This window comes from Suncus etruscus, chromosome 10 (assembly GCF_024139225.1).
Source record: "Suncus etruscus isolate mSunEtr1 chromosome 10, mSunEtr1.pri.cur, whole genome shotgun sequence".
Classification (NCBI taxonomy): domain Eukaryota; kingdom Metazoa; phylum Chordata; class Mammalia; order Eulipotyphla; family Soricidae; genus Suncus; species Suncus etruscus.
Genome location: NC_064857.1, coordinates 99,847,551 through 99,868,724, shown reverse-complemented (window position 1 = coordinate 99,868,724; position 21,174 = coordinate 99,847,551). Strand labels below are relative to the sequence as shown.

Sequence of the window (21,174 nt, the reverse complement as noted above, 5' to 3'; positions counted from 1 at the left end):
AAGGCCTTACCGCTTGCACCAATGCTCTGGCCCCCAGGTTTCGTTTTGGTTTTGGTTTTATTTATAGAAAAAAAATTTCCAGTTCTTGGAAACTATAGATAGCTACATCACAACTCTTAGATTTAACATTAATTGTCCTGAGTTAAGACAACACTTTTTTAATTTGCTATTAATAGGAGCCGGAGAGATAGCATAGCGGCATTTGCCTTGCACGCAGCTGCCCCGGATGGACCTGGATTTGATTTCCAGCATCTCATCTGGTCCCTCGAGGCTGACAGGAGCTATTTCTGAGCGAAGAGCCAGGAGTTATCCCTGAGCACCACTAGGTGTGGCCCAAAAACCAAAAGAATTTTTTCTATTAATAAACAAACTGATTAGTTTTGTTTCTTGTCCAACAATTTCTTAGAATGGGTCTTCAAATTTATTTAACTCATAAATCCTTTCCCCAAGTGTGTACAAAATGAAAAGGTCGATTCATTTCTACTTGGAATTTTAGAGTTTGGGGGGTACATGGGATCTACTTCTGCTGTCCCCTTTGTGAAAAATGAACCTCACAAGGCCAGCACTTCTGTCTGAAAACTTTGATGAATCAATCTCTATTTGTAGCAGAAAGCAGGGAGTCCCAATCCCCAGTGTAGCCCATGGAACAATCCTGCTTTCATGTGCTCTTCTCATTTCTACCTCTATTTAATTGAAAATGAAAACACAACTCTAGCTCTGCATGATAACAATAGGATTCCTGGGGGAGACAGTTCTGGGTCCCCCGCACCTGTGTGATGGAGATTGTTGTCTGTGTAAAGCCTGTCCACAAAGCTACAATAGTGGGGTCCAACTGTTTAGGAGAAATTTACAACTGTTCAAATTTTCCCAATGTTCCTCTTGACTTTGGGCTAATCAGAACATTTTTGTGGTCAGCTTTTCATAAGTTTAAAGTTTTCATGGCCAGCATTGTTCTAGGAGAGGCCCCTTAGTGGTGGGTATTAAAAATGGATCTCATTTTAGTTTGGGGAGAGAAGAATGGGAGAAGAGATGAGGAATCTATAGGCTATCACTAGTGACAGGAATAGTAGTCGCTGGAACACGATATGCCCACATGTGGATCTAGTATAATCAGTCAGGTGAATGTGAAGAAGGGGGAAAAGAAAAAAAACACTTAGCTCATCCTTGATGAATTGTGAACAAATTCTGGGCCACTGATAGTTATCTGGGCCTGCAGGTGGCTCTTGGGTTCATTGTGTTAGTGCTAATCACTGCCCTGTGGTAATAGGAGGGAGTCACTATTTGTGAGGACTTTACCCTACTTTGCTTCGGGCAGATTCAGATAGAAATCTCAGAATATTGTCTAGTAATTTATGGTGATAAATTTGATCTCCAGTTTTGATTTTGTTTTTGTTTGTTTTTGTTCTGTCAGTTGGTTAGGGAGATGTAGCAGTCTGGGGGCTACTCCTGGCATATTTGCTCAAAGGTCACTCCAACCTGAGCTTCTAGCAAACAGAGTTTATACTCTTTGTGCCATATCTCCTTTAGTTTTTAATCAAAACTGGCCTTTAGTTTTTAAACAAAACTTTGACAAGGGGCTGGAAGGATAATAAGTTTGCTTTGCACGCAGCTGACCTGGATTCAGTCCCCAGCACTCCATATAGCCACCCTGAGCACACTAGGAGTCATCTTTGAGTGTAAAGGTAGGAGTAAGTTCTGAGTACCACAAGATATGACCTGAAAAAACAGCACCCCCCTAAACACACACACACACACACACACACACACACACACACACACACACACACACACACACACCATACGTCTTTGGCAAATACAGATAGTAATATAATGGTATAAATATATGGAGTATGTGAATTATGACCATTTTGAATTCCATGCTTATTATTACAAATTCAGAATAAGGCTTTTAGCAAGAGAAGTAAACGTGGTCAAAATAGTCTGTTTCTAGATTAAAGTAGAATTGGTAATATATCTGCAGTTAGATTTTTAAAGTATAACTAGTATAGGAATACCAAGTATTGTCATAGCCTAGAAATTGCTTTGATCTTTCTTAGAGTTCTATTGCATATTTTGTGGCAATGCATGAAATTTTACTTTCATTTATTTTTTACACCATCTAGTGGTTTAGAATGAGCAGTGCAGATAATTGTGCTATTGTATACACTCAAAACGATGTCATCACTTCAACTCTTACAATCTAATTGTGAGTTTTTACTCAATGATATTTAGCATAAAATATGTGCATTAATCATTAATTTTTATTATCCTGAATTAAATATAAAGTGTTGACATTAGAAGAATACATTTTTAGGAGCCTAACACAATTATTTATCGAACCAGAAAATATTTACTTTGTAAAGAAATGAGTTCCATTATATTCCTACTAAGCATTATTCCACTTAAAGAGATTTTAAAGTAGTACAATTTGCTTTTCATGACTAATTGATCAATAATTTGCAATATCTATTATCCCCTATTTGAAACAACTTACCTTCTATCTAGAAGGTTGTCTATTCTGAACATACTCTTATAAGGCAATCCAAGCTAATATAACCAGAATCAGTTTTTTTTTCCAATAGAAATAAGCATTTAGACCAATCAAGATGTAAAATCTCATGCATTGTAATAGAGTGTTTTCATTTCCTTAATGTAATGACTGTAAAAGATTTGACTAGTTTGGTGATTAGACTATTTTCATTAGCATTCCTATAGAAACATAGTTTTCTCTGAAAATTCTGCCTTCCTTTTCTTCTTTTGCAAGGAAGGCCTGATGGGATGTCGATGATCAGTCAGCCTAGGAATGATTTCCTTTTGCTGTCTCTTTTGAGGATTACACAGATCTTAGTCCTTTAAAAATCTTTAGTGAAAATCAGATGTTGCAATAAAGAAGGAGGAGGAAGCAGGATCCTCACCCTTTCCTCTTTCCTTTTTAACAGTTTCCAATTATCAACTGTCATGTGACCCCTGGCAGAGCTAGCCCCTCCTTCAAAGTGTCTGGCTTTTTCTTAGCTTTAACCTCTGAACCTCACTAATAATAAATCTACATGCTGCTCACTGAGAAAATCAAGACTGGGACTTTTTGCTTACCATTCTTTTCTTGTAGGCTTGCTATAGATTTTATGTGTTAAACTTTAAAATGTCAGTATACTTCTTAGTTCAGTAGAAGATCTAGAATGCTCCCCACCAAAGAAAAAGGTGTGTGTGGGGAGTGCTAATACATACACTGAGTGCTAAAAAGTGAAATTGATCCTTTTAGTGAATTCTGGACATGGTTTCAGATAGAAAAATCATAAAGTAAAATTTTTTTATTTTTAATAAAAATAACTACATTTTTAGAGGCCGGAGAGATAGCATGGAGATAGGGCTTTTGCCTTGCATGCAGAAGGATGGTGGTTCAAATCCCGGCATCCCATATGGTCCCCCAAGCCTGCCAGGAGCGAGTTCTGAGTGTGGAGCCAGGAGTAACCCCTGAGTGCTGCCGGGTGTGACCCCAAAACAAAACAAAACAAACAAAAAAACCCCTACATTTTAATAAAATATTCAATAAAATAACTAGTTGTTAATAATTTATATTTTATTTAATATTTAATACTTATTAAACAATTATGTATCAAATATTTAATTATTTGACTTAAATATTTAATTTAAATAATTTAAATATTTATTTAAATAACTACAGAACTACATTGTGAAATTTTAGAACTCTGCCAGCAGGGTCCTGGTGCTACAACTATGGGCAGATCCTGGTGCTTGAATACCTCTGTGGCTGTGTTATTTTACTCGCTATTCTGGACTAGGCCCCCTGTTTATCTTTCTATCTGTACCCATCAGTAAATTGCTAAACACATTCCTATTCTTGCTTTTAAAGCAATACATTATTTTCAAAGACTTAATGACAGTAGAACTATGCTTCAGCAAGAAAGAGGCATGCTACTTGTCTGGTATTGTGAGGAAAGTAAGAGTTACAAATCCTAGAATATTTTATCTAGTTTAGAACACATGTGACTTGAGACTTCGGATTTTTTATTTTTTGAGAAATTATATAAGGCAGAAATGTAATTGTAATGTAATTTTGTAAGTCAGGAAATGTAGGTGGACAGTGTTTGCTCATGTGCCTTAAAAGTACTGATTTTAGGGGTATTGACTGGAGTTTGAGCGTTGCTTTCCTTTGTATGACGATTGTCATGGATCATTTGCTTCTCATTGTAAATATAAAGATTCCATTCCAGAAGTTCTTTTTAGCTTCAAATTTACCAGAAGAATAAAATGAAAATGAAATTTTCGCTAAGATTTAGTGATAGAGGGAAATAAAGATACTTTTCGGGTCTCTTCCTTTTTTTTCCTTTGTGACCATCTGACCAGCTGCCAAAGTTAATGCATCTCAATATAAGATATACATTGTTGACACTAAGATTAGTTCTGAAAAACTATCATGGTTGTAGTCTTTTGCAAAGAGAGGGTGGGCTTGGTACTGTGCCTGTGTTTATTTGGTTTTAGTTTTTTGTTTGTTTGTTTGTTTGGGAGGCCACACCCAACAAAGCTCGGTCTGTACTCAGGAATTATTATGCTCTCTATCCTTCCACAGTACTGTCACTCCAACTCAGTACTGTGACTATGTTTGAATCTGATTGTAGTTTCTCTGTGGTTGATTGTGTAGATGTTGGGTTTTGAGATACAGAGAACTGAGAGCTGAGATGGAAGGCTGAGGGGCACCTAAGAGGCTGAATTAGAGCCATGGGTAAACAGAGGAGTGTGTGGAGTGGCTGTTCTGGACTGCAGGGCTTCTGTGGTTTAATTCTGCTTGGAAGAAGCAAGATTTTGCCAGAAACAAACAAAACAGTCTAAAAAAATGTGCTATATTGACTCTTTTGGATTCCTAAGTAGAGCAAGTAATTGTCTCTTCTAAACCCTTCCATACCCACTAATCATCAACTCTCCCAAGCACACTTTGAATCCTTGAAGATGTCACCTCCTCATTCTTGCTGAGCTTCAATTCCGTGCAGTAGAGAAGAGTGGGTCTGCTCACAAGAATCAGATTGCTGTGCAGTGGGCCCCAGACTACCTTTGGGTGTGGCATCCTGCAGAGTCTATGGAGAATATGACTGGCAAGTCAGCTGCAAACGAGAGCCAACATACTTTCACTTGTAAAATTGAGCATTCTTCAGAGCAAGTATTTATTTAGACATTGATCAAACTTTTTTAGTCTATATAATTTATAGAATGAAAAAAAATCTACCCTTTGGAAATGACACTTCTCAAGAAAATATCTAGGGACTAAAGAGATGTTACAAAGGACTAAAGCATATGCTTCAGGAGCTCTGGTTTGACCCAGCTCTGCACAATCCCCCAGATATCACACAAAGTATGATCCTGCACTACCATGGGGTATACCTCTTCTGCAAAAAGCAAAAACAAAAACTTAGAAGGTGAACTGGTCATTATCCAAAGTGGAGACAGATCATGCTTCATCATTTTAGATATTTATTTATTGAACACCTTTTACATCCTTTAGAGGGGAACACAGATCACATGTAAGTTTCTGTGTAACTTTGTGCTAGACAGAAACTCAACTGTATGAATCCATTGAAGAATAAATGCTGAGCTTGAGATGAGGGAAGTCATGTCTGGATTCACTAGTTCAGAGGAAGAAATCCATGACAGCTGGGTAACTTGAGTCTTAGTCAATGGTTCAGATTTGGATATGGGGTCAAGTGTGAAGAGAGACATTCACCGGGGAGGGAGCCGCCCCATGGACACAGGAATGTGTAGATCAGGGAAGGTTAGACCATGGGGCCCAGAGCAATGAAAGAGAGAGAGAGAGAGAGAGAGAGAGAGAGAGAGAGACTTGCTAGCAGGATGGACAGAGGCCAACCAGAAGAACTTGTAGGAAATGTGTGTGTGTGTGTGTGTGAGAGAGAGAGAGAGAGAGAGAGAGAGAGAGAGAGAGAGAGAGAGAGAGAGAGAGAGAGAGAGAGACTTGCTAGCAGGATGGACAGAGGCCAACCAGAAGAACTTGTAGGAAATGCATTGGGGACCGAGTCAAAGTTCTTGATGAAGTCAGTTTCTCATGTGAATAGAATGAAGGGTTGATCATTCAATTCCAAGGGGAGGAAACAAGACTGACAAGAGTGACAGTGGCTATAGTTAGAACAGAGACCCTATGTGTGCATAAGCACACCTAGTACTGTCCCCAGATATAGTGTTGGAGAAGCACATGGAGCACCAGAACTATGCACCTTACTGTGATTTGTTCTTTCTTTGCAGAAAAGGATCTATAAATGAGCCTAACTTAGGGTTTTTTCCCCTCTATAGTCATATAAGTGTTGACTATAGAAATTTGAGCTATGTATTGACTCTGGGATATAAACTAAAATGAGGTGTAAGAATTAGATTATTTTGTGTGTGTGTGTGTGTGTGTGTGTGTGTGTGTGTGTGTGTGTGTGTGTGTGGTTTTTGGGTCACACCGGCAGTGCTCAGGGATTATTCCTGGCTCCATGCTCAGAAATTGCTCCTGGCAGGCACAGGGGACCATATGGGATGCCGGGGTTCGAATTGATGACCTTCTGCATGAAAGGCAAACGCCTTACCTCCATGCTATCTCTCCGGCCCCAAGAATTAAATTCTTAATAGTGACTTCCTGACATGGGCTTTGTCTCTTTTTCTTTAAAGAAATGGTATGTTCAGTGTAAAAGAGAAATACTTGTGGTTTATTATTATTATTATTATTATTATTAGAGTAACTCAGGATGACACCTGCATAGTAAATTACAAAGTAACAGGGTTGGTTTCCATAAACGGCTAAGAAAACTGGTGTCTCAGGCAACTTTATGACTGGGGATCCCAGGATGGCCCCTGGGTTAGTGCTAGCTTCTTCATTTTACAGGTCAAGGGACTAAGAACCAAGCTGTTTATGTGTAGGTAATACTAGTAAAACATTGCACTTGTCAAGTTCCTTTTGGCATCTTCAGAGAAACTTAGTTTCTAAGTGGAGATATTAAAGAGACTGATGAGGGGAAAACTCATAAAGACAAGATTTTCATGTTTATCTAGTCTTTATATTGCCATAACATTTATAAATAATTTACAGAATACAAAATGTCAGTGACTTGTTCAGGGAAATGGTGAAGTATACTGGTTCAAAAACTTGTGGGGGGGGTGTCTTGTGTATAATATCTTGTGAATAAATTGACCTTTATTTCCATGAAAAGGCTAATAAGTTTTGAAGCACAGATGCATGTTTTGAGAAAGGACTCTCAGTCTTTTAACCCAACACCTGTTGCTTTCAAACAGATTGGTAACTCATTTCAGAAAGGGCAGTACATCACCCGGCCTTACAGTGTTTCAGGTTTCTGTAGGCAGCATTCTTAAACCATATGGTTCACAGAAAGTGGATTAACTTACTTGAGAAATGAGAATCATGGTGCTGAAAAGGCTTTAAGTCAATATTAGGGCCTTATTTAAGTGTAAAATAATACACGGGCAGAGAGAGATTTAGTTAATGAGTCAGTATGGACATATGTTTACTATTGTGTCGCATAAAGTCTCTTTCACTTTCTAGAACCATTTTTCCCTGCCTTATTATATAATCAGTTTATTTAATTGCTTAATAATGGACATTCATAAAATCAAACAAAAACTTTCAGTGATACGGAAATTGAAAACAGAGGAGTTAGATGACCATGTTTTGTTGCTGCTTTATGACTCTTTTCTCAGATTACAAGTCATATGGCAAAATGGCTACTTCGCCACTTTCCATTTTGCCTTGCAGCCATCCATTATGAAGCCAGGGAATGTCTGTCTTGAGTTCTATTTTTGTACCACAAGCACTACTACACCTCTGGATCTCGTTGGCATTACTAGGGGAGGAGAAAGCAGCTTTGTGTTAGTAATTACCTAACATTGTCAGAAGCTGACTGCAGGCCTCTTTCTAGTGATAACAGTATAACCGCATAATGTAGCTTTATAGCACATGATTAATAGAAAATAATTACATGTCCTACAAAGGGACGCAATATTTCTTATAAATTGACTAGAATGGTTTCCTGTAGATTAAAGGACTCTTCATTATTTTATCAGCCCTCCTGAAGTACAGTCACTTGCCTCCCTTAGCCTTTCAGTTGATGTGAAGAGCCGACTAGGGTGAAGGATACCAGATGGCAGAGCTTCTTGTACCTGAGGTCCTATGCATGTTCCAAGATTTAGAAGGCAGCTTGGCAAGTTATTTTCTGTTTTGTTTACTGACAGGTTAGGGTCCGAGGGTTGTTTTTCTTTGAAACACCTGTGACTTCTAGCACAATATTATTATTATGCAGACCACAAGTCGGCCTCATATGGAGAGTGTTGCTTTCCACTAGAAAGAATGTCTAATTCACTGTCATATTTACTTGGGGCCAGTGAAGAAGGGAAGCGAGGAAAGGCAGAGGAAAGGCAGGTTTTCCTTTTTGAAGAAAAAATCCTCTATGATTTTGAATCTTCAGCCTGAAGTTTAAAATACTGTATTCCAAGAGGCATCTTCATTCCAATTTATAGGCTGGAAATGGTTTAATTGGGATTCATGTTGCTCAGGAGGCTCGTACAGAGGATGGTAATGATAAAAGTAAAAGCTTCTGTGTTTGCAGTCTTGTCGACTTACTCTAATGGCTGAACAAGAAATCCATAAATTTGCTGTCTAGATTTGTGCTCAACTCTATATTTTTATCATACCTCTTAATTTCACACAGGAGTACTATATGGAATTCTTTATGAATGTAAAATGATGAACATTCAAGTTTCTAAAAAATATCTCCTCCCCTTTCTAAGTTAAACTTGTGATGTTTAGATTACTTTTTAATGATGTGCATATTTCATTGCTTTTCAGTCAGTTTAAATTAATTGCAGTGTTGAAGAGTGTTTTAGTTTAAAACTTATTTTTTCCTTAAAACATTACTTTTAGGGAATTTGTTTATAGCTGAAAACCTGCTCTTCCCTTTCCCAACTCTGCTTTTTGTTCTAAGATTGAAGCCCAAATTGAAGGCTGTTGTATGAAATAAAATTTGGGTCTTACTTCTGTCTGACTTCACATTGAATATATCCTGTGTCTATCTTCTGTGGGGTGGGAGGGGGTAAGATAGGGGTAAGAGTGCTAGTTCCTTTACTCCTTCTTATTAATCAATTGAAAAAATAACTTGGCTTGACATTGATAAGATGTTTTGCTTGCACACACGCATACTCTCTCACACCACACACACACACACACACACACACACACACACACACACACACACACGTATTCACCCTGTTAACTCTATTTCAAAAAGCTTACAGTGTAGGCCTTTGACCTCTGGAAGGTTAAATACATTTGTTTTGCTGAGCACTAGGCTCTAATTGTATTCATTACCTTAAAAATTGAAAAGGGCAGTTTTATTAGGCACCTATTAAGATATAATGGTTGCTAATCATAGCTTTCAGTACGTGGGTATTTTCTTCTGCTAAATATACCTTACCTAGATTACAGTCCTCTTCACAGAGTTCTGGATAGCACACTATTTTCATGGCTGATAAAGCTTTTTCCTCCACTCACTTCACATTCTCAGCAAACTTTTAACTTAAAAATTTTAACTTAAGATTTTAACTTCAAATCTTGAGTCCATACTCTCCTAAGACAGAGCTATAGTCCCCTTCAAATAAGCCTGACCTTCTTCTTATACAGTTCTCTTTTTTAAGAAACCTAATTCTGAAACTTCACACTGTTTAAGTAACACTGCCAGAATTCAATCCTGTGATCTCTTAGTTGATAGGCTTTCTAGCAGTGCACACAGCCAACACCTCTACATTAAAGAATTGCGGGTTTCCTTTCTGATAGTCAGTAGCATAGTCCTCAATACAAACGTTAAGACTCTACTAGTATTAGCAGTCCTTGCCATATGTAACTCAACATGCATATGCACATTCATCTATGACTCGGATGTTGGAAAATCATAGCCTATTGAATTACTTTGGGGGATCCGTTTTAAAAAATTTATCTTAGATGAAAAATTAAATTTGGGTCCTGCAGAGCATTTGCAGGGTATTGCTTTTGGAAGAGATTACTCTTGAAACTTGGAATTCATTTTACTTTGTTTGTTCCTCACTAAACATAAATAAATTTGCAATAAAAATACATTAGTCAACCTGGCAGACTCAGGAGACTGGTTACAGAGTGTTCAAGAGCCTAAAGCAGCGGTGCCTCTGTCAGTTGGAGGAAAAGGGAAGACAAGGAGAGTCAGGTTTATATCACATGGCAAAGGAAATGCAAAAGTGGCTCATCAATCACTTGTTTTTACAGCTAGATTAATATTTTGCTTTAATAACTTGAGATACTTTTATTTCCTATTGATCTTCCACTGCAAGGGTAAATCTAACAGCACCTTCGAATTCCTCCTCTCCATTTTTTACCTAATGTAGTTTATGATCAATAAAAGGAACAATAAATGCCTTAGGGAAGCTTTTCCAAAGGAGCGCTTCTGTGAATTATTTTGTAAAGTGATTTTTTGGTATTATTAATCTTTCCATAGTCTCTAATTTATCTATTTTAAATGTCTACACTTAGATATTAGATTTTCTTCAGAAGGGGCACGCCTCTATGTCATAAATCATTTTGGTTCTGCCTTTACCAGTGAATTAAGTAGATTCATGGGAGGGGAAAATATTTTCTCTTGCTAGAGGAGAAGCTTCTTGAAGGCAGAGATTGTAGCATTCTACATTTCCTGACTGTAACCTGTAACCTCTAGTGTTCGCATTAATAAAATGTTTTGCCCCTCAGGCTGTGTGTGTGTGTGTGTGTGTGTGTGTGTGTGTGTGTGTGTGTGTGTGTATAAGAGAGAAAGACAGACAGACAGACAGACAGACAGACAGACAGACAGACAGACAGGCAGGCAGGCAGGCAGGCAGGCAGAGCCAGAAACAGATGGAAAAATATAGACAGAGATAGAGAGTGGAGAGGAGAGTAACTGACTTCCTGACATGATTTCATTTGCAAGGTTCTTGTGAGCACTTGTTTTCTGTGTTATACCCTGAGTCATAAACATTTTGTTTTATATGTTCATTTAAATCTTTGCCTAACAGCATTTTTAAGTGTCCAGAAACAAATAAACAAAGATGAAAATGTTTTAATTTGCAGCTCAAGCTCTTGTAACTATAAAAAGAAAGAACATTTCTAAGAAGTTGCATATAAACGACATTGTACTTACACTCAACTAAAGGTTAATATTGCATATTGTTTTCAATTAGGAATACAATAGATATGGCTGGTGGGTAGGAGAAATGAAAGGAGCCATTGGCTTGGTGCCGAAAACCTACATAATGGAGATGTATGATATTTGAGAGTCCTGGGTAAGTACATTTTAATCCAATACTCTGTAATAGCTCATATGTTCTCTTGGTCTCTGCATTATGAGTCTTTGCCTTTTAAAAAGTCTTTGCAGTTTTCTGATAACAAAGATTAGGCTCCCAAATCATTATCATATTTTTAAATATCTGGCTTAATATTAAAGATACTTTATAGAATTTACTTTAGAATAATAACCAGCTGTTTTCCCAAAACACCCCTCATTAGAAAAATACCACTGTTGCAACCTTTTGGGGGGAACTGAATTGAAAAAATGTTGAGTAATATTCGTTTTCTTTGACTAAAAATGTAATTGTTTTTTAGGTGGACAAAATAAATCAACAATTGGATTAAAGAGGAAAAATTCAAATGCAACAAGCAACCTTCCTCTTCTGTCTGAAGGAAAGGAACCTCCCACTCACCCAAAGTTTTCTTAGTGAACATGAAGTCCAGTGGTGGTTTTTGGCCTTTTTTAGTGTTGCTGAGCACTGTTTCTCTTTGACTATGACTTTCTGCAATTATTCTAATACTCCTCCAATGTGAAATTACACAAAGGGTCTTATGTATGTCAGATACAAACAGTAAAGCTATACCTGTTGCTATTTGATAAAGAAATTATCTTTATTTAGTCATTTGATTTGTGTAAAAAATTCTGCTCTATTTTTATATATTCCTTGTAATAGCTGCTGCTTCTAGGATGAGTTGTAATTTTCTTAATAATGAAATCAGTTATTTTTTTAGAATATAATAGCTCCTTTAAAGAAATTTTGTATCGAGTTTAGCTTGCAAGTTCTTGCTAGAGATCACTGAAAGAAGGTTTTATCACAACTTCAGCTTGATTTTTCTTGCCATTAATTGCTTACACTGAATAATAACATGTTTTTATGAAAGAACTTTAACTGTTGTTGATGAACAACAAACTGATGTTATATGATGAATGCTCAGGAAAAACAGAAACAGATTCGGGGATGCAGTGAGGTTTGCTCAAAGCTGGCTCAAAGCCTCAGAGCAGGGTTTGTGTAAAGCTCTTCATCAGTAACAAAGGTTCTACATAGATAACAGGCTGGCCCACATTTTCTTCCGTAATTTGAACGTATAATTATCCAAAAATCAAACCAAAATTGTTTTGTGAAAAACTTTGTTCTGCCACTCATATAATGGTGTGAAGAAGCTGAGCCGATTCTCAAAGTATTAAAGCAACAACAACAACTAAACATTTTATTAGCTTGCCAGTCCAATCACCAAACTGTAGAACTCTGAGATGGATCTCCATACTTTTCAAAGCACTGAAGACAAGGCAGGTGCTAGGAGAAGAGTGAAGAAAGCAAGGGGCCAGAGACACCACATTGTGCAGACGCTGATACTGTCCAGATAGCCACTTCTCCTTTCACTTGAAATCAGACAGAGTTTAAATGCCCCTGCGGTGCCAGTCTGGACACACAGGTCTCAAAGTGTTTGCTTATTAGATAATTAGTTAAAGTGCATTTATCTCCTAAACTGAGCCATTTGTTGGAGCTTTTTACCTTGGTTGAACGTTTTGTTTTATAAAGTTTTTAATCCTGCGTGTCCATGATTATTATATGCACACTCATGCTGTTACCCTGAAATACTGTAATGAATTTCTGATTTCAAATAGAAAATTTATAAATGTGAAGTTTATTATATATGTAATAACTTTAAGAATTATTGAAAAACTCAGCGAAATGTGGGTCAATTAAGGCTGCCAGAAATGAATCCATGCACGTGTTCATCTTTTTCGAATATGAAGCCAGTGAAATAGTTTTGGCATCATCTTGAGAAATAGTTAAGCAAGCAGAGAGGAATTTACTAAACTGGTTTTTAAAACTGGAGAGAGGTTAAAATCCGTTCCTACTTAAGACCTGTGATTCCTGGTGTAAGCGAAGATTCTAGATGAGCCAGTAGGTGGCAGCAACTTTTCAGGGCAGCGGTGGACCACTGGCATCCCTCCCCCCACTCAGGCACCTACTCCCACAATGTAAAAAGCATTTGGAAGATTGCTCTCTCCTTTTACAGTTAATCCAGGAGAGGGAGTCCTTTGCCAACGGATGGCCAACAATACAGAGTCAGTGAGTCCCTGTGAAAGGTGACAATCCAGAAATAAAAGTGTCAATTTAGGCTCCTCTGGCCTTTTGTTCTTTCTTTAACTTAAGTATAGAAGAGGAGAGGAGAGAAGAAAACAATGGGAGTGATGGGAAAAATAATAATGACTTTCCATTCATGACAACTCTGTTTTTTATTCATTTGGTGAAATCATTGTAAACTACCAGGGAAAAAGTTTCTTTTACACCCTAGGCAATATATCACACACTCCTCAAGTTCATAATAATATCATTAACGTGGATTCAAACAACACGGCTTGTTAGAAAATATGCTAATTGTTATGTTCTCATTATGTTTGCTTAGCTCTTATTTGTTTTTCTATGAACAGAGAGCTAATTTTTTCAAAGGTGATTGTAAGTCATATTTTATATAGCATTTTGCTTGATTATTTGCTCTGTACTGAATTTGTACTCTATTGCCATTAGATCTTACAATAATGTTCCACTCTGCAAATTTTTAAGGTTCAAATAAAGTTTAATTGTTTGCAAACTGTTATGATGCTAATAATTCAACAGCCTGCTGTGTTACTAATGAAATTACTTTGTTATGATTAATTTGGAAAATAGTGTGTTGATTGTAGTAATTAAGCACAACAAGGTGAAGTAAATGATTCTAATGCCATCTGGCCTCCAGAAACTGAATGAAGAAATGAAATAGGACTGTCGTCTGAATTTATTCAAAGAAGTAAGGATAATACAGATGACTTTCATTGCTACAGGATTTTCACTTAACCACAGATAAAACGCCTTTCTGCTTTTGCTACTTTTTGCCTGACACCTTTCCGAAAAACAGTTTTGCGGATACTTCGCAATGGTTTTGAATACTTTATAGTATTTTTAGTTGATTCTTTTTACTTTGCTAATTTAATTACAGATAATTATGTAAAGTATTATGGGATCATAGAAAATCACTTTTCAACCATCTGTACTTAAAAATCTATTTGTGTAGGGTTTTTGTGTTTCTGTTAGTACCAAAGCATTAAATGTAACCTTTCAGTAAGTATAATTTCCTTTCAAATATTTCTAATTTCTTCATCTTTCTTAAGATTTCTACTTTTCTTTCTCTTAAATCTCACCTATTTTCACCTCATAGATTCTGATACCTTCAGTATCATAATTAAAAACAGAACCATCAGTGATGGAAATCTTTGGCACATTGATAATGGTGAAGCTGCAGTAACTCCCCAAACAACAACAAATAGAACCAAAATGGGACATTAGACACAAGAATTTACCCTTAGTCCCAAATAAAAACCTTAACCTCACATACACATAGTTTAAAGCTTAGCCTTCATTGTGACGGATTGAAGCATTGTGAGAATTTTAAAATTGGCTAACATGCTCCTGCATTTCAGATCAATTAGTTGTTTGTGTTTCAATGATGGTTAGATAGATTTACAGACACAGACTATGTTACCATCGCTTTTACTTCTCTTGAATTCAGTAGATTCAAGAATATTGAGAAGTAATTCTTCACAGTAAAAAAGGAGGTGGTAGAGACTAAAATATAGTCAGACAATAGGAAACATCTTCACTCAAAGATTGAAGAAAAATAATATGTAAGAGAAAAATACTTGTTAAAATGTCAGTTGTCTGTAAATATCTATAATTCAAAATTCAGAGAAACAACTAAGTTGCCTATTATTAAAGTATATTTTACAGATTTAATCTACCCTAAAGTGCATAAGTGAAAACAGCTGGTCCTCTAAATTGGGAATAAATACTTGGTCATTCTCAGCTTCTGGCACAATAACATGGCCCGTGGTTCTTCTAGAATTTCTGTGAGGACCCTGGGCAAGATGTAACACTGTACTGTGATGAAACATGATCAAAATCATGCTCACAATAACATGGATAACATTTAATTAATACTATATTTGAAGAACTTTCTTAGCAGCTACTCTTGTTACTTGGACACAATCACATGATTTATCACATGGTTATCACACGGTTATCAGCTCAATAGAGTATCTGATGCATCTTCAGTTAGTGTTGCTTATGAACTGAATTGGCACCCCACAGGCATCTCAAGAACCGAGATGTAGGAAGAAAAGAGCTTGACTTTTTTGCCCGCTGGAGTAATATCGCTTAGTAAAATAGATATAATCAAAGGAATGTTCTTTTAGTAAAAAAAAAAAATCTAACTTTTACTGAGACTGGTACTAGAACTCGTACTAGTACCACAATGAGATTGTATGCTACTCCAATGAGAGTTTGAGTAAGGAATGAAGGAAAGTTTGGCTGCTGTAGGTTTCTCCTCCCTCCCTGTCCTGTGGTCAGTGCAAGTCAGGATGGGGGACCCAGCTTTACGCCAGTTCCTCCTGCATCATTGTCAGCCTGGATCCTACCTGGGCAAAACCAGAGAAACATTCTGTCTGTGGTTTTCAGTGGATCAAAAAAAAAAAAAAAAAGAAAGTGGGAAATTCCCCAGATTTTGCCAAAATCTTTTTCCATTTTCTTATTCCATTTTTTGTCTTTTATCTTTTATTCCCTATTCATTTAAAAAGACTTACTTAGTTAGAGGTATTTTGAGTTCTTAAGATGAAAATAGCCATGAAGTCAGATCACACAGCAGATAAGCATTTGCCTTGTACTCAGGGTTCAAACCCTGACATCCCATTTCTTCCTGAGCACCACCAGGAGTAATTTCTGAGTACAGAGCCAAGAGTCACCCCTGAGCACCACTTTGTGTGCCCACCCCCCAAAGAAATGAAAGCAATCTTGAATGCAGAAGCATTCTTAGCCAGACCCTTACTGGATTTAATTCTGCAATCCTGGGAAAGGGAACTAAAAGTTGTTGAGATGTTGTTAAAAAGATAAAAAGACAAAACACCACAGGAATCTATGCAAAGGTGTGATAGAAACGTTCCCCAAAGTCCATCTCAAGTGCTTTGTGTAATATTAGCACCTTAGGAAGTTCTTCCACTGTTTTCTCATCTCATTTCATTGTTTCCTTTTTTTTTTAATTATCCACTATGCAGAGAAGTAATATAGAACAACACTTCTCTGTTTTCTGTTTATTTGGCCTCAACATTATGATACAGAACTATCACTCCTGCTAGGGTAAAACAGGTGCCATTTTGTAGTTTGAGCAGCAATTTACCTCATGTTTTTAGCAAAGTGTCATTTAGATACTCTCCAAGGAGAATGGCAATGACACCAGTGTAGGCCAATTAAACAAGACTACTCTCGAGGATTAAAATATATAAAAAAAAAATAAGCAACTGTCCATTTTATACCCCCCTCCCTAATGAACCTAGGTTCATTTAAAAAGTGCCATACCCATTCTTTTTAACACCAAAATTAGTGTGACTGCAATAGTCAATAATGGTTAATGTTTTCTGAATGCTAATCTGGCATGTCTACTTTTCATTCCATTTTTTTACCAACCCTAATTTAGAAGGGGTAAGGGCTATTGCTTATTCCTGCCTTCCTAATTTGGAGACTGAGCATAAGGAATTTGTCCCAAAGTCAAAGAATAGTAATAAATACAGTACCATTTATTCTCCAATTTTTTGATGAATTTACACCAAATTTAATTCTATTATTTGCATATTATCACTGATTATTATATCCTTAAAATATCATGTGAAAACACTAATTCAGATCTGAGAAACATAATTAACTCCTTTTATTAGTTAAAAGAGGGCTGTGCTGACTGATCAAATCCAAAGCCAGCCCTGGTTAATAAACTTCAACCCCAGAGTATATCTTTCTATCAACTTCCTTTCAGCCTAACAGAATAAATGAAGCAAGGCAAGGCAGAGTTGAGAGAATGGTAGTCTGAAGAGGACTTCTTTCACGAGACTTTCTCATCCCCACTGCTTTCCCAAATGTCAAATCCTAGGAATTCAACCAACCAGATTGGGGATAACTTTAAAGCTGGCTATTCTGTCTCAAAGAGTTTTCTATGTGCAGTTTTATGGCATGAATTTTACATTGATACTCCCCCCTTTTCTATACCTGTTTACAGGATTTTTATTAACAACTTAGATCTTTACAATCAACAAGCAAACATCATTATAAAATGCCTGACTTTATAAGGGGGAGATGGCAAAGCACAACATAGAACTTAGACTTGTCAAGACATGAATTGTCATTGGCCTTCCAGCGCTAATAAGTCATTCTCTTCTTTGGCAGGTACATTATCCAGAGTTGCATAGCAAGGCTTTTGATTTTTTATTTGTTTTTGTTTTTGTTTCAAGAAACGCTTTAAAAAATCATTGTGCACTTTACTAATTGGAAGCTGAGGGGTGTCGAGGGTGAAAAGATTAGTAGATAACTATGTTAGAAGACTAACATTACAGGCTCTGAAATTTAACTAGAAGAGATAAAATTGAGTCCTTTCATGGTCTCAAGCTTACCCTATAATCTATAGACCAAAAGAATAGTGTCCCCCCCCCCAAAAAAAATAGTGTGTCCAAAGTTCAATTCTGAGCAGCATGTCATTTTTTCTCATGCTCTAAGATGTTCCCACGCCTGGTACTCAGGTCATAGCTTCTGAAAGTCATTGGGTGAATGCCTTTGCTGAACAAACTAGCCTGTAGATCTTGTTGATGCAAAATAACCTCTCCCATTCAGATGGATACACAACTCTTCCCTAATACCCAGTTTAAGCACTTTGGGTATATAAAATCTATGTCACTCTCTGCATTTATCCCCTTGCTCCACTTTTCACCTCCTCAGGCTTTCCCGAAGAGCTCTCAGTCCTATGAGACATGCGGCAGAATTCTTAGCACTGTATGGCATTCGCATACTGTTGTACACTCTGCTTTCTGTTAACCCAGCAAAAGCAAATAATGTAACTGTGTTTGCACCCTCCCCCCAAATAGAAAGGTTGAACTGTAGCTACCGTGTGAGTGTGTGTGGTTATCTATCTGTTGCTCTGCTTTGGTTGGTCAGCATATTCGTTTTATTCTTTATTATTGTCTCAGGGCTTGCTATTTCTCTTCCTATCTAATTAAATGATTCCATTTTGAATAATTACATTTAAGTGCCGACCGTGTGCTAGGGGCATTTCCAACAGAATCGAACAATCTTTTTCAAAGCAGACACATCCTCCCCATAATATAAATAAACAACAAATTAAATAGGACATAAACACAGAGGAGGAGAGACCCACCCATGTAGCCTTACCTAGGAGCACTTCTTAGCAGTGTCTAAGACAGAAAAGAAAAGATTTCTTCGATTTTGTTACATCAGAACATAGGTGACTATGTTCACAGAGACAGAGTAAACAGAGACAAACTGAGACTCCATTCCTTAATAACTCTATGAAAATGTAAAGAGGAGGGTAGTCTGCATGTTGGTGCAGATTAAAAGATTGATTTTTTTGGTGGCAATTACTGAAATACTTTGAGCTACTGAATTAAGCATGAAGGGAAACAAAGAGTAATGCATGGGAACCATGCGAACATCTTTTGCAAATTTGCTGCAAGTTATGGTAAAATGTCATTTTGAATATGAGAGGATGCTCTTCTGGATCCTTTCTTTCTTCAATAGGAAACAAATTGTACCAGCAGTATTCAACTGATATTGGGAAGTAGAAAGAGCACTGTAATTGAAATTCATCAAAATTCTAGCTTCAGTTCTCTAAAGCAACGTGCTCCAAAATAAGGGTATTATTGCCTGCAAAGTACCAGCAGTACATAGTCTCTACCATATGTAGGTGGCTTTAACCCAGACTGTGTAGAGATGTGAAATCAGTAACTGTGTGTGTGTGTGTGTGTGTGTGTGTGTGTTGACATGAAACTATGGGTCCAAAAAAAAAAAAATGTCTCCACACCAAAAGCAAGCAAGGGACAAATATTAGTACTCAGCTGAAATACTGTTTGGAATAATTCTAACTGCTGGGTTTGTTATTTATAATATAAATTGTTATAAATAATATTGGAAGAGTTAAAGATTAATTTCTTTCATAGTTGCAAATAGTTTTTAATCAAGTCAAAACTTTCCAGATCATGGTCACTTTCTGTTAGGGGAGATTTCCAAAACAAAGGTGTTTTTGCAAAATTTTTTAAATATGCTTCCCTCTTGATAATCAAAATGATCAGTGTGAGTAACAGTCCATAGGTGTATGTTCTAGTCGGTTGGACTTAGCAGAATAAAAAAAATGTTGGGGTATCAGATATCTAGGGAAAATTTTTGTACTGATGGCCTTTGTACAATTTTATCTATTTGTGACTATTTCTTTCTGATGCAGGTCTGTGGGCTGTTTGCATGTAAATATTCACTTTGCAGTTAAACATTTCTTCAAGTGAGTATCTATGAAGACCATTTTATTTGATTGAATTAGCCTTGTAATAAAGCACTAGTCTTCTGATGTAGATGGTGGAAAATATAGGACTAGAAATAAGGCCAACCAGAACCTCATTACATGTAACCTTAATACTTTAATGTTATAACTTTAGGCAAAGCTAATAAAAAATGCAAAGGACTCTTAAATAATTTAAATTATCTAAAAAATTGAGCAGATTTCTTCAAATAATAATGGCTTTCATGATCTGATTTTTAAAAAATTCATTTCTCATGACTTGAATTACTTAGAAGTGTAGATTTCTAAGTAAGTTTGAGTTTATTTAAGATTATTAAATATATTTGTTATACGGCATCATTGAAAATTTCCTTTTGTTTTGCCTTGGTATTTTGATCTATAATTTTATACTGGGTATAATTTTAGGAATATATTTGATAATGTCATTATATTATAATGTTATATTTTAGTCTTTCTACTTAAAATAGAGATGTATAAAATAATTTCTTGGATATTTGGAGCCATTCATCAATTCTTAACTTTAAAGTATAGTTATTTCATGTGCCTGCTGTTTGCTTTAGAAGGTAAAATCTTCTCTTAACAACTGAAACTTTACTGGGTGATATGATTGCGTTTAAAATAGATTGTCATTATTCTTCTCTTTGGATAAAGAAAATGGTTGTGACTCCGATGCGTTGTGGTAACTGTGATTAAAGGAAAGCTCAGCCCATACCTAAAACTTTTCCACAGCTTCCTAAATTATTGCAATAGGAAAGCCTAACTTCTCTGCCTACCATCCTTTATTTCCTCTGGTGCTGTAGTTGATACCAATTAATCCTCTATTGATTACTACTTAATTCTAATGGAAGTATGCTAAGGCTGAAAACGCATTATAGCTTAGCATTTAGTGCCCTAATTTTTAAACAGTTTCTGAATTAAAAAATTGATATTATTGCCTCAAATATGCTTCTGTTTCTAGTCATATAAATTAACCTCATTTCATATATATTTTTTTAAAAGATACACTATCCACGGTGTCTTTTTCCTAACACTTCACTGCTATTTTTGCTAACTGAAAATCTGTCATTTTGAGCTTAGCTCAATCCAGAAATACAAAAGCCCACAGCAGAACAACACTTTAAAGAACCAGCTGAGAAGCACCTACAGGTACACAGAATAATGGAAGCACGCCACGTAGACATTTAAAATTGAGCCACATTCGATTTTTAATCCACTGATTTGGCTTGAGACTCCTTAAAAAAAATGTTTCTTTCGAAGTAAGGGTTTTCTCTTTCCAAAGAGATTGAGAAGAGATGCCTCTCATCTAAAACATATGCTGGTTATTGGTTGGTTTTTCTAACGCAAAGGGTAAAGCCGGATACTCTGCAGTAATTCATCCTTAGTCCAAAACAGATTGGGTTTCCACACTGGGGATTGAAAGCTAGTTAGAGTCA

At 36.5% G+C, this 21,174-nt stretch overlaps 1 protein-coding gene across 1 annotated transcript in view; it reads left to right on the top strand.

The window, feature by feature from the left end:
• Window positions 1-13,957, top strand: part of SKAP2 (src kinase associated phosphoprotein 2) — a 193,115-nt gene extending 179,158 nt beyond the window's left edge. The window contains exons 12-13 of the mRNA XM_049782000.1: window positions 11,251-11,352; window positions 11,672-13,957. Of these exons, the coding sequence (XP_049637957.1) occupies window positions 11,251-11,343 (93 nt within the window). The 3' untranslated portion in view covers window positions 11,344-11,352; window positions 11,672-13,957. The remainder of the gene's footprint in view (window positions 1-11,250; window positions 11,353-11,671) is intronic.
• The last annotated feature ends 7,217 nt before the right edge of the window (window positions 13,958-21,174 follow it).